Raw genomic sequence first — 14,462 nt, 5'->3', positions numbered from 1 at the left:
TGTCTATCGGGGGTGAAGGTGAGGCGCACATCTCCTCCGCCATGGGAGTTCCACTCCACCGCAATCAGTTGGACTTCCGGGGCTAGATCTAAGCCCTCCTCCACATTAGGACTTTTAACAACAAGTGGCTTGCCTTTCTCCTTCATGGAAAGTATGTGACAGTAGTGGGCTACCTCCTTTGCACCGACCACCAGATCCTCATAGGCATGGGAGATAAATACCTCCACCATATCATGAAATATATGGACAAGATTAGTTTTGGAATAAAATGATAAAAGAAAATTCTACCATTCATAGTTTACAAGAATAAATATTAGTTCTATAAAAACTAAAACCAACCCATACAAAATCCCTTTAACCCATAATCATTAATATTTAAAATTAATTGCCGCATACTTTTTTTTTATTTAGGTGAATAAAACATAATTTATTAATAAAGTAAAAAAGATGAAGTACAACACAGCTAGACAAAGACTCGAATAAAAAGAAAGGCTAAGCCACTATGTTAAACTGTAAAACATAATATCCACCAAAATGAAAGGAAATAAGCAAAATAGAACTAAAACACAAAAGATACAATAAACGACAGACACTGGAGAGACGGACATACTAATAATACTTTAGGGAGAATCGTGATCTTGACCATCAGTAAGAGGGTCATTTGCTATGAATGCCGAAGACGCAACAAAGATAAGACTTATCTTAATCAGTGGGATAGCTTCTTCTAGTTTTTTTTCCCTTGTGTGTGGTGTGAGACTTATATTTGTTCATGGGTCCCCCTAAACAGGGTTGAACCAACAAAAGAATAGGGTTGTAATCATGGGTGGAGGATAAATAAGGGTAATAATCTTAAAAGAGTATTAAACTATAGTCATACTTCATAATGGATATCAAACTTCAATTTGTTTCTTTTTGGATACTACACTTTAATTCCATTTCAACATGAGAGTACCTATTATTTATCTAGTGAAAATTTGTCGATGTGGATGCCGGAAAAACGACGTGGCAAGGCTTTGATAGGTCAAATGCTTATGTGGAGTTTCCAGTTGTTATTTTTTAATCCACCTGACAACATTTAGTCCATATCACCCGCAACATTATCATCACTCTCTTCTTCTTCATCTTCTTTGCTTTCTCTTCTCCTGATTCTTTTTCTTCTTATTCTTCTTCTCTTCTTCTTTTTCTTCTTCAAACCAGGTGTCAACCATTAAATTAGAAATACATTACAAACTAACCTCGGTTGAGTCATTATAACATTTACAATTGGGTGAAGATGCTAAACCATTAACCTGTTTAGAGGATTGTTAAGCCAAGCCTTAAACCTCATCCTCTCTCTCTCTTTCTCTTTCTCTCTATCTCTCTACATCACCACATGAGAACTATGAATCCAATTTCTTAAATTGTTAATATAATGTTTTAAGAAATCATTTGTGAATCTTGTTCAATTATGCAAAAATAAGATTAAAACCAGAAAGGTAAAGCATGTATTAATATAAACATGTTTATGTAAAAGCTATAATTACATGTTCTGCAAAATTACATATTTCGAAAATTACAATGATCTATTCATGACAAGGAAGGCATGTTCCAAATTTTGCAAGAGTTGCACATCATAGTAAAGATGCACAAGTTTATAAAATTTATAACTTTCCACCAGATGAAAAAGATAGTTTATTGTTCTTCGTCCTAATTAGCTTATAGGTTTTGTTCTAAAAATTTACAACTTTCCAACAAAAGAAGAAGAAGAAGAAAAAGAAGAAGAAGATGAAGAAGAAGGAGAAGAAGAGAGGGCAAAGACGAAGAAGAAGAAGAAGAAGAAGAGAGGAATGACGAAGCGGCAAGTGATGTGGACTAAATATTGTGTGGTGGATTAAAAAATAACAACTGCCAACTCCATGGGGGCATCTGACCTGTCAAAGCTTCGCCATATCATCACGTTGAAAATGAAATTAAAGTGTGGTATAAAAAAAAATAAATTGAAGTTCAGTATCCATTTTGAAATATAACCATAGTTCAGTACCCTTTCAAGATTATTAACCTTAATAAATGCTCAAAAATGGGAGAATAAGAAAGATAGGTTGAGTTTGCAGGTGGAAAACAGTGGATAAATGTGGTTTATTCACTTTGCAAAAAGTGGGGCCATGGGGATCAACCAACTGTGGCCGCTCTAGGGGAATTAATTCTCTGGGGATTTCCAACGTTATGCCAATAGCTATGAGAGGATTTTAAAAATAAAAAGACACTAATCTAATAAGTACCACTTGTAATACAACTAATGAGAGCTTGTCATTTGTAATTTCATTGATTAATGAATGATTGTTTTGTTTTATTTAAAAAGATGAATCATTAGTGAAATAGTGTGTCTCATTAATGAAATAGTGTGTCACTTTAATGAAGTGGTGTGTCTTATTAATAAAATAATGTGTCTTTTTAATGAAGTGATATATTGAAGCGGTGAGTCTTTTTAAATGACACTCATTATTAAAATGGTGTCTCTTTAAAAATAATCTCCTACCATCTTTAAAAAAGAATGACAAACAAACTCTTCACAAGTTCATTTGCTTTGTTCTTTAAGTGCACAAAAGATAGAAGCAAACTTTCACTTTGTAAAAACCATTATTGTTTTTGCTTGAGTTTAGAAGTGCAAACTATACTCAAGGGTCTTCATTGTATCCTAAAAGAAATTCGTCATTCAATCTAATTTACATCGAATGTTTGAAATTAGATGGAGGCAAATTAAGCCTAAAGGAAAGTGTTGCCCACATCTTGAAGACTTGTGCATTATTTTCTTTTTTATCTCTTATTCTCTATACCTCAAAGAACCATCTCCGCCAATAATAGCATGATGATTGAAAGACTCCTTTCACTGGTAGAAGATGTTGGGACGCAGTGGCTTAGGACCATAGTCCCACATCGCCTGTGGGAGACGCTTCCCTCTAGTTGATATACCACCATCAACCCTTCCCTGTAACTGCGGTTATGGAGAAGTTAGGGTGGTGGGTCCCTGTCTTAACATGGTATCAGAGTTATGGCTAGGATCTTGGGTCCCACATCCGCTGTGGGCCCAGGGGGGTGTTGGGACGCAGTGGCTTAGGACCATAGTCCCACATCGCCTGTGGGAGACGCTTCCCTCTAGTTGATATACCACCATCAACCCTTCCCTGTAACTGCGGTTATGGAGAAGTTAGGGTGGTGGGTCTCTGTCTTAACAGAAGACACATACAAATTGAGCCTAGAGTTAATTAAGAAATAAGCAAGTTATCCATCATAATAAGGTGTATTACCCCCAGACAGTCCCTCTAGATTATTCACTTTACCCTTAAGTCCCTCTATTTCAGGTGGTGAGCTTTACTGGTGACACTGACTCAGAATTCTCACCGTCTAGAATGCTCACCACAGTGGACATTGTAGGCCTAAGTGCCGGAACATTATTAGTGCATCTGAGAGCCAAATTCAACAACAGCAGTGCCTCTTCCTCTAAGTAGTGTGGACCGAGACTTTTGTCGACAATTTCAAGTAAGGCACCCCGCTCTTGTAGGATGGCAGCCTGCAGTGCATTGCATCAGTTAATCTTGTTTTGAGTGGATTATGTGCTACCATGTATGCATTCCATACATGATCTGAATAGATGTAATATCAAAAACATTACTCACCCAATCAAGAAGACACACACATTCCTCCTCTTCCCTGCGACCCCCATTGATCATTCCACTGACAATTTCTAACATGACCACTCCAAAACTATAAACATCCGCTTTGTCTGTCAAATAACCTCTCATTGCATATTCAGGTGCCATATATCCTCTGCATGATCAATGAACATCTTTATTTATTTAAAGAAAATCCTCCTTTTTATTCTAAGCAAACACATTGTTTACTCACATGGTTCCTGCAATCCGAGTGCTTATATGACTTTCATCTTCTTCAAAAAGTCTAGCCAAACCGAAGTCAGAAATTTTTGCATTGAGATCTTTATCAAGAATCACATTGGTTGCCTTTATGTCTCGATGAACAATCTTCAACCTTGACTCCTCATGGAGATACGCCAGCCCACGAGCTATGCAAAGGCAAATGCTACATCGTGTTCGCCAATCCAGTGTAAGCCTGGTTTTTCCAGGACCTGAAGGAATCCAAGTTTTACATTATTTTGTGGCATTAATTGAATTAGAAAGCACATAGTAGATTATCAGCGTGCAAATACAAGAACCTACCAAACAGAGCATTGGCAAGGCTGTTGTTTTCCATGTATTCATATACCAGTAGCAAGTGGTTCCCCTCAATGCAACATCCAAATAGTTTGACAAGATTGGGATGATTCAAAGCAGATATCATGCCTATCTCGTTTATAAACTCACGATTTCCTTGCTTTGACTTTGAAGAAAGTTGCTTCACAGCGATCAAAGAGCCATCTGGTAGAACTCCCTGTTTATGATGCAACTCATATTTGTTATCAAACTCCAGTTAATGATTACGATGAACTACAATTGGAATTGCATTACAGGAAAGGTAAAACACTCTGTTAAAAAAAAAATAATGAATAATAATGTCAATTCAGAATGAGGATCCAGAGAGCAACCTTGTAAACTGGTCCAAATCCACCTTCTCCTATCTTATTTGCAGGATTAAAGTTACCAGTTGCAGCTTTGATCTGTCTTAAGGTGAAGTATCCAGTCTGCAAGTCCAGGCCTCGAAGTTCTGCAGATTTCCATACATGAAACAGAAAAAATGAGAATCTAAATACAAATTATTTCCACAAAAAAGCTAACTGAAAAGTATAATTATACTTGGGGTCTTAACCAACACATCCCCCCGCTAAAAGACAATATACATTCTTGCATGTTATTGAAATCAGAAAACTATGCAGGTAGATCATACAAAACAACAAGTAGCAACAATGACAAGATTCACTACCAAAAATGAACCTCAGCCCGGCCTTCTTTCTTCAAAGTAAGTACAAAATCAACAGAGACGACATTTTAGAATGATAGTAGATGGAAAACAATTTTATCATCTCACCAGAGTTTTCAGCATTTTTTCTTCTCCAGAAAAACCAGATGAATACTGAGATCAATGCAATCAGCACACCTCCAGCGGCTGCGATACTCAAAATAGCCCCAGTGGAAAGCTTACCATTGTTATTGCTGAAACTATCACTCGCGCTGTATACAACGGGCTTAAAGTCTACAGCAGAAGAAGAAGAAGCAACTAGCAGTTTCATAAAGGGAGAAAAAAACAAAACGACAGATGAATAGCAAGATTTTCTGGAGGCTTACTGGGTGTAACTGAGATAGCTGAAATTGAAGGTCCATACACACCCTTGCGAGGAACCTCCATGGTACCTTTTCCAGACCATTGAAAGTGAATCTCCAAAGTGTTGTTCGTTACATTTGCATTATAGCTCTTGGTTATTGCCCGACCTGTACCATTAGCTTCTTTTGCAATATTGAAGTCTTGCAAAACTTTCTTCCCCTGCATATTTTCAGAAAAGTTTCATGCTTGGTGGAACAGGCAGATAATGAGAAGGGATAGAATATTGATGAATTATGAGAAAAATGGGCTATTAAAAACCTGGATTGACACATCGAATAAGCGCCTTCCTAGATTGGAGTAAGTCTGATCATCAGTGAATATTATCTCAGCAAAGTGTAAAACAACTGTATAATTTCCATTTTGAAGGCATAGACCATAGTACTTGAGAGAGAGAGCACTGAGACGAGCGTTCGTGTATAATTCTGGATTGGGAGTGTTCAACATTTGCCTTTTAGTACTTGCAGTATATGTTTGTTCTTCACTGTTCAGAAAGTACCCGGTTGAGCTAATAGCCCAATTTTCTTCAGAAACTTTGTGCCCTCGGTTCTCGTCATCCTCTTGGTACACATATTTTCCTATGGTCATCTGGCCACCACCACAATTTATGAACAATTCGGAATCTGCAGAAGTTATGGCGAGCAAACATTTCATCAATTGGATGTAAGTTTGACAATAAATTTTACGTAAACAAGAAGACTAATATTCAGAAAGAAAAAATAAATGCTGCATCAAATCATATCAAGATTAGCGGACATAAAAATGGAAAGATTATGAAATTGAAATGAAAAGAATAAAAAGGCCACATCCAATGAATTTGCAAGTTTTTAATAATGAAATAAGGAAGGCCATGATCTTAATGTGAAACATCTTGCATACCATTTTTTTTTATACTATTGAATATTTGTTTTTTATTCACTCTAAAAAAAACTTAGAAAGAGATGAAAATGTTTCAGGATATGCACACTTTTTGCCTGTCCGGAACACGGGTAGTTTTTCCTAAAACATGTTGGAATCCTACAAAAGAGTAAAAATTGTTTTCAATCAGAACATCAGGAGTAAAAAAGTCTAAACGCCTCTAATGCAAAGTTATTAAAACTGTAAAAAAACTTACGTGTTATTGCTTGATGTTGAATAACTGGACACCAAGTTCCTGCAAGAATAAACAAGCTATGATAAGCAAAGAACCTATCAAACAGCAGTTAAAACTGTTAAGACAGGGACCCACCACCCTAATTTTTCCATAACCGCAGTTACAGGGAAGGGTTGGTGGTAGTATATCAACTAGAGGGAAGTGTCTCCCACAGGCGATGTGGGACTATGGACCTGAGCCACTGCGTCCCAACAAAAACCAGATGGTAAAGCAGCATTGAGATTCATAATTAAGGTGATAACTTACACCCCAGTAGAGCACTTCTCTGGTGGGTGAGAGCTGTCAAAGTTGTTGTATGATAGATCACTGCAATATCCAGTATCGGGAGTGACTGGTATGCAATATATGAAAAATGGCAAAAATTAATGATCAAACCAATCTGAATTCTTCTGGTCAAAACATTACATACTAATTTTTATCACTATCCAATATCCAGCCTGGTATTTCTCCACTTAGCTTGTTATTGGTAAGAAACCTGCATAAATGTTTTCTATCAGTTTGAATGGTATACACAAAAAAGAAAAGCATTAAAGACATCCCAAGATGTAGGGCTTAATCACAGCAGGATTTTAGATAAATAATTATATAAGCAATAATCTCACAGATACTTAAGGTTATTCTTCAGGCTGCCAAACGTGTATGGAATCTTCCCAGTCAAATTGTTAAAACTCAAATCTCTGCATTGACAATTACTGTATTAGGAAGGAAAAAAACCGAAACTGAGAAAGGGTGCTACATGGTGCACATTTGCTGAATAATGAGCATGAATAAATTGATCATGGGATTACAAGTAACAAATCTGTTCTCCCACTTTGGGTTTAAATATGGAATGGAAGAGATTTTCTCATAGTCACATTGCTGAATAAAAAATGTTTTCCGATCGAGTGAAGGATAAGCTAATGATTTAATTGCATGTCTTTTACAAAGGAACTTGATTTTACACCAATAGCTGCAAATTCAGACACCAATATATAGTTAATTATTTGATTTTCATAATGGTTCTTGGGATACATGCAAGACTCAAGACAGTATTCCGATGTACTCTCTGATATAAAAATTTAAATAGCTGTAGAGATTTTCAGATGTTAGGGGTCGTAAAATCAATGCAAAATTTGCATCAAATAGTGGCCTCACCTCTTAATTAAGCCAACATATGTAGTATTATTTGGTGTGTGTGTTTGACTTTTGATGACACTTTGGCATGAGAAACACATAAATTTAGAAGAAAAAAAAAACTCTCAAATACTTTTTTACCTTGCATATCTTTTTATTTATATTTCATCTCAGCTCCAAACTATGTCGATATATACAATCTGTGTTAAACCTGATGTACATTCAGTATTCAAGACCAATATGCTCACTAAAGATCAAATTGTTTTTGGCAACTCACATGCATCTCGCTAAATTCCTGATATGTTATTATAATTAGGCTTATGCAAATAATTTGTTAAAATTGCTAGAGAAAATTGTTTAAAAGTGAAAACCAGCATAAAAAACAATCAATGTTTCATGCGAGAATACAAAACAAATTAGCAAATACATGCTTTGATCACCCATTGTTAAAAAAATCAAGAGAAGCTATGTGGTCTTTTGAGTTTGTCACAATGATAGGATATTGTTGAAAAAAATGTATATAATTTGAGTACAATAACCGTATTCATCGACTTCTAGCGTAGTCTACTATAAAATTAAAAACAACCAACTGCTCTCTGTTAGAAGAGAGTGATGAAGAATGGATCAAAGTCCTCATACCTTGAACAACAGACATGAGTGACCCTTTGGGTCTACATATAGAACACATAAGTATACATATACGTATATCCATACATATACATGTATATATATATACAATACTATAATACATCTAACACCCCTCCTCAAACTCAAGGCGGATCATGCGTCTTGAGTTTGGATAACATGAATAGATGGTGATCACGCGTCTGGGCCTTGGTGAAGAAATCAGTCACCTAGACCTCTGTAGGAAGATAGTGAAGTGACACAGTCTGGGCACGTACATGGCATCGTGTGAAGTGTGCATCCACACCAATATGTTTGGTCGACTCATGTTTGATCTGGATCTGCAGAGAATCTGAAGGGCTCCCAGATCGATCACGATGAATAGGAATGGGAGATGTGATAGGTACACCAAAGTCCTCAGTAGAATCGAACGCGACCCAAAGTACCTCCCCGGACGGTGAGAAGCCAACGCACGAACCTCGACCCTCGAGACTAGACTAGGCAATAGTAGGTTGTTTCTTGGTTTTCCAAACAACAAGAGAAGAGCCAAGAAAAAAATACAAAGAACTCAGTGATGTGAGACACGATCATCAGGAGAACTGGCCCAAGTAGCATCAGAATAGGCCTGCAACTGAAGAGTAGACTGACGTGAGTAGAACAGACCACGAGATACAGTGCCACGAAGATATCGTAGTACCCGAATAAGATGAGCATAATGAACAGAAGTGGGTGCCGCAACGAACTGACTGAGAATGTGAACTGCATGAGAAATGTCTGGACGGGTGACGGCTAAGTAAACCAAACTGCCAACCAGATGTCGATAGCGAGAAGGATCAGATAAGGGAATCCCATCAGAGGCACGAAGCTGTAAATGTAACTCCATCGGTGTAGCGACAATACTGGGTATCGACCAAACCAGAGCGAGCAAGTAGGTCGTGAGTATAACGCTGCTGAGAGAGACGGTACCCATCAGGATGAGAAGTAATCTCGATACCCAAAAAGTAACGAAGCGGACCTAAATCAGTCATCAAGAAGGTCTCACATAACTTCTGCTTCACAAAGGTAATGTGAGCAAAGTCATCACCGGTAAGGATCATATCATCGACATATAGAAGAAGAATGGTCTGTCCACGAGAGGAATAGTGAATGAAGACTGCCGGGTCATGTATGCTCGGGGTGAAACCAGCAGCCTCAACCACTGTACTGAACCGCTCAAACCAGGCCCGTGGAGCCTGTTTGAGACCATAAAGGGCGCGACGAAGACGACAAACAGATCCCGAAGGCACCCGAAGGCCGGGAGGAGGAGTCATGTAAACCTCCTCCTTCAAGTCCCCATGAAGAAACGCGTTCTTCACATCAAGCTGATGAAGAACCCAACCACGAACAGCAGCAACAGCAACCAAAGTGCGCACAGTGTGCATATGAGCTACTGGGGCAAAAGTCTCCTCATAATCACGACCATACTCCTGCTGAAAGCCACGAGCAACCAAACGCGCTTTATAGCGCTCAAGAGACCCGTCAGAACGAGTCTTCACACGGTAGATCCAACGACAGGTGATGGGAACGGCATGAGGAGGAAGAGGAACGAGATCCCACGTATGAGTCCGAGTCAAAGCATCAAGCTCCTCTGCCATGGCAGTCCGCCACTCAGGTAATCGAACTGCTTCCCGGTAGGTACCTGGCTCAAAGACATCTGAAACACTGGTGCTAGTAGAAGCATAACGGACAGGGGGATGTAAAGTAGAGCGATCACGTAAAGAATAAGTGTGAGAGTGTACCTCAGGAGCTGGATCGATAGTAGGAGAGGTGTCAGAGATGACCGACTGAGATGGAGGTTCTGCAGGATTCCGACGGTGGTATGTGAAACGAACAGGTGGGTGAGCGAGAGGAAGCAAGGGAGGAGGGGAAGATACTACAGGAGACTTAACAGATAAAGGAGGGGAAGACACAACAGGAGACTCAACAGATAAAGGAGGAGAGGGGTCAAGAGAGGAGTGAGAAAGAAACTCGGCAGGAGGGTTGTATGATGGAGAAGAGGAAGACATAGGAGGAGTATGCTCAATCGAAGGGTTAGGAAAAAGGAAAGATAAAGGAACAGAGGGAGATGGGGACTCAGTGGAAGAAGGAGAAGCATAGAAAGGTGTGGACTCATCAAACGTGACATCACGGGAGATGCGAATACGACGAGTGACGGGATCATAACAACGATAACCTTTATGCTCTAGGCTATATCCTAGAAAAACACAAGTAATGATCGGGCGAGTTAGCTTTTGTTCTCTCCCGAGGTGAGAGCAAAACGAAGCAGCGACAACCAAAAACACGAAGATGATCATAACGAGGAGGTGTCCCATAAAGACACTCACCTGGACTACGACCATTAAGGTAAGAGGAGGGTTGTAGGTTAATGAGATAAGCAAGCAGTCTTGGGCACCTCGCCCAAAAAATGAGGGGAAGAAATGCACCTAGAAGAAGAGCACGTGTCGCCTCTAAGATGTGACGATGCTTACGCTCAGCGACCCCTGCTCGAGGATGAGCCCCGGGGACAAGATAATCGAGGCAGCGTGCCTTGAGGTTAGAAAAGGCACGAAAGGCGTGAGAGGTGTACTCACCGCGAGTCGAGCCGGAAGGTCTTAATAGAGGCGAGAACCGGGTGTGGATCATAGCGGAAAAAAGAGCGATAAATAGACAGAATGGTGGCTACGGTGAGGCATAAGATAAAGCCAAGTGAATCGAGTGTAGTCATCTATAAAAAGAACATAATAGCGATGACCTCCTTTAGAGACAAAGGGAGCGGGACCCCCAAACATCGAGTGAATAAGTTCGAAAGGAGCAGTAGTCTGCGACACACTCAAGGGATAAGGACGTTGGAGTTGCTTACCAAGTTTACAGCCAAGACAGACGACATCGGAAGGAGGAGAGACGACTCCTAAAACGCCATGACGAACAAGGGACGACATACGAGACGGACATAAGTGACCAAGTCGATGATGCCACTTATGATGAGATTGAACGGCAGTATAACAGTGATGACCGGGTTCAGGTGAAGATGGAAGACGAAGGGAATCCAACGCATAAACCCCATTTTGACGACGGCCAGTGCCTATCACCGTCCCACTCGCGATCCTCGCGACACGACAAGAGGTACGGTCAAAGATAACTCGACAATCATGATCGATGAAGTCGGCTAATGGATATAAGATTCATGGATAAACGAGGGAACATGAGAGATCGAAGGAATTGAGAAATCACCGGAAGAGAAATGATCGAGTAGAGGAAAGCAGGGAAGAAGTGTGCCATCGGTGAGGCGAACACGGGTTACGTGAGAGGGTAAATGGGAATGGTGCGGATAAGTGGCATCGAGGGGTCATGTGAAGAGAGGCACCGAGTCAGAAGCCGGAGAGGATGAAACTACCCGAAACAGGATGGAGCAACTCAGGCGAACGAGGCATTACCAATAGAGGGGGAGAAATCCGTCAAATATGATTGCTAGAACTGCCAGAACATCGCCAACAAGCTGGCGATCGATGGGGATAAAAGAAAGCAGAGAGGTCTTGACGGAATGTGTCGGGGAGGCGGGAGGCGTAGGGAAGAAGAGGTGGAGTAGCACGATTGAAACCATAAGGATTCACCATAAATATAGATATATATTACTATATAGAATAGTGCGCTGTCAGTAAATAATGCACAGATTAAATACATATATTTATATTGTAGGCCCATGTTGTCTTCTTTGGTTTGTAGAGATGCTTCAAGGTAGGGTGGGCCGCAGCATATCAGAACAAAGTCTTTGTGGTGGGTCCAGCCGAATTGTCTCGTTGTGTTTGGAAGAAAGGTGTAAGTGGTTGTGGGTCCAGCTGATTTGGATATTTGTGTTTGGAAGAAGAATGCAAGTGTCTTGTTCGGCGGTGTTGGCAATGGAAAAAGGAGGAGACCAGCAAGTGAAAGAGAGAGAGCTGGTGGGGCGCTCAGGGAGAGAGAGAGAGAGAAGGGTGGCGGTGCGTGACGGCGGCGGCCGGAAGAACCTAGGCGTCTGATACCATGTTAGAAGAGAGTGATGAAGAATGGATCAAAGTCCTCATACCTTGAACAACAGACATGAGTGACCCTTTGGGTCTACATATAGAACACATAAGTATACATATATGTATATCCATACATATACATGTATATATATATACAATACTATAATACATCTAACACTCTCCACACATAAAACGGCACACACTTTACATAAATTGCATTGAGGCTCAAATTTCCCAACAATTTTATTTGATGACATAATTAAGTTTAACTTAATATAATGACTATTAATACACTATTATTTACAGATTGCCCATATGTGAGATTTAAATTTAACAACACCTTTAAATTACAATCAAAATCCAACAAAGATTACCAATACTGTAGACAGAAATACTATCAGTCTACTAGTTTTTGTTATTATTCAATGAAGTTCAAAAGTTACAAAAGTTGTTGGCATTGTGTCTTTTTTAGTTTAGTTTATCAAATTTCACTTCATATTAATCTGCTAACTATATTGTTTTTATCAGTTAGTTCGATATACATGTATATAGGTATTTTGGATTAAGGAAATAAAGAGTGTAGTTTTTTCCCACACAAGTATCACGTTCTTCCTAAAAAGGAGTTACAAAACTTACAAGGTTTTGAGCTTTGTCATACTCTGTATATAATCAGGCAGTTCACCAGATAGTGATATGTTCCTCAAAATCCTGCACACACCCAAGTAAAAAATAAAAAAATAATAACGAACCACAAATTTATAATACTTTTGCTATGAATTATAGAAGATGAGATTGTAAACTCTTGTAACCAAAGTAAACGGACTTATGTACAAAAACACACATACAATATATGCATATATGGCATTCTCTGTAATGGTGGAAACTTCCCATCACCTCCTATCAGAGGCGACACCTTCCTGCCACATAAACACATTGTATAACCAAAATATGATGGAGATAAACAGCAAAATAAAACTCATAAATGAATCTTACAATTCCGTTAAGGCTTCTAATGCAGAAACGTTGGAAGGGAAAGGCCCTTCCAAGGAGGTACCTAGCATGGCTCTGCATTCAAGTTCAAGATTAAACTCAAATTTCATTAGGGAACACATTTAACTTGCATTGCTATGCACTCACAACGTCCTGAGGTTCTTCCAGTTTCCAATGAAAGCAGGAATTTTGCCAGAGATTGGGTTGCCATCAATTCTACTGCAAAATGGAAAAAAAAAAAAGAAAGATGGGTGATGTTGATCACTTTTGTATTTGGCACTAAATGTGATCGGAACACATCAATTTGATTTTTATTTTAATTTATTATATTACACACAAACTATGAAAGAAAGATCACAAACTGGGAGAAATCCCTCCTCGGTGTCACCATTTCATTGGTCTAAATACTTGGGTGTTGGGCTTTCATTGGTTGGGGATCCTTCCTGGTTTAAACCGTCTTCAATGTGGACCATGTTATTAATGCTATGTGGGTGGGTGGTGGTTGGAGGGACTCCATATTGGAATTGGGTCGGGTGGGCCCAATGTTAGTGTTTGCACTGGTTAGGGCCCTGTCTTCATTTTTTGGTAGGTCTAGGAACAAGATTGTGTATCTGGAAGTCTTTGCCACTAGCGTTCGTTGCTCTCTGGAGATAATATAATAGAGCCTCATGTCGATATCCCCGGTGGTCGACAATTCAGTGTGAGGTCCGGAGCTTTTGGTGGAATAGGCTTTTGCTCGTACACTTCAGTTGGCGGGAGTGCTTTTTCGTCGTCACCTTATCTTTTCATCTCCCTCATTGTTTCTATGTTTGTTTGTGTTTTCCACATCTAGTGGATATGTTGTACCTTTTATTTTATTTTTTAATATTAATGGTTTATGTTGGAAATATAGTACCACATCGATTGTGTAATAGAATTATAATGGGTTTATATATAGGTATAGAGGTTGAGCCACTAAGTCTTGAGACTTTTTGGTGTAAGACCCCTAAGCCCATATAAAGCCCATATAGGGCCCACTAGTACCAAAAATATAAAATCTAACAGTTTATCCATCTTTTTAATAAAAAAACAAAAAAAACAAACTGGGAGGAAAACATGTAGCAACTTACAAGTCAGTTAAATTTGTAAGATTACCAAGAGATTTCGGTAACTCGCCAGAGAAATTGTTTGATGAAAGATGGCTGCAAGAAAGAACACAACTAATGCATCAAAAGAAGAGTTTCACCATTCTCTTTGTAGTGAGTTAACAAATG

The 14,462-nt window shown here is 39.3% G+C and overlaps 1 protein-coding gene across 1 annotated transcript; it reads right to left on the bottom strand.

Moving 5' to 3' along the window:
• Positions 1-1,832: 1,832 nt before the first annotated feature.
• Positions 1,833-13,473, bottom strand: LOC120251716 (probable LRR receptor-like serine/threonine-protein kinase At1g53440). The gene is made up of 18 exons (XM_039260352.1): positions 13,357-13,473; positions 13,213-13,284; positions 13,065-13,136; positions 12,856-12,927; positions 7,063-7,137; positions 6,870-6,935; positions 6,707-6,766; positions 6,422-6,460; positions 6,275-6,324; positions 5,569-5,930; positions 5,274-5,469; positions 5,017-5,181; positions 4,577-4,695; positions 4,212-4,422; positions 3,883-4,120; positions 3,654-3,804; positions 3,379-3,547; positions 1,833-1,910 (listed from the first exon to the last, which is right to left on the bottom strand). The coding sequence occupies exons 2-18, from the start codon at positions 13,278-13,280 to the stop codon at positions 1,852-1,854; spliced, it is 2,172 nt and encodes a 723-aa protein (XP_039116286.1). The 5' UTR covers positions 13,281-13,284; positions 13,357-13,473; the 3' UTR covers positions 1,833-1,851.
• Between the last annotated feature and the right edge of the window lie 989 nt (positions 13,474-14,462).

Source organism: Dioscorea cayenensis, chromosome 20 (genome assembly GCF_009730915.1).
Source record: "Dioscorea cayenensis subsp. rotundata cultivar TDr96_F1 chromosome 20, TDr96_F1_v2_PseudoChromosome.rev07_lg8_w22 25.fasta, whole genome shotgun sequence".
Lineage (NCBI taxonomy): Eukaryota > Viridiplantae > Streptophyta > Magnoliopsida > Dioscoreales > Dioscoreaceae > Dioscorea > Dioscorea cayenensis.
Note: the sequence above shows the minus strand (reverse complement) of the source record. Positions and strands in the feature narration are given on the sequence as shown.

What these genes read in the sequence shown, in the direction of transcription:
- LOC120251716 (XM_039260352.1), bottom strand. Translation starts at nt 13,280, where the DNA reads ATGCTAGGTACCTCCTTGGAAGGGCCTTTCCCTTCCAACGTTTCTGCA. An exon ending in TTGGATAGTGATAAAAATTA is followed by an intron (nt 6,767 to 6,869) that starts GTATGTAATGTT and finishes TGGATATTGCAG; the next exon opens with TGATCTATCATACAACAACT. An exon ending in TGTGGTGAGCATTCTAGACG is followed by an intron (nt 1,911 to 3,378) that starts GTGAGAATTCTG and finishes AAGCTTTGACAG; the next exon opens with GTCAGATGCCCCCATGGAGT.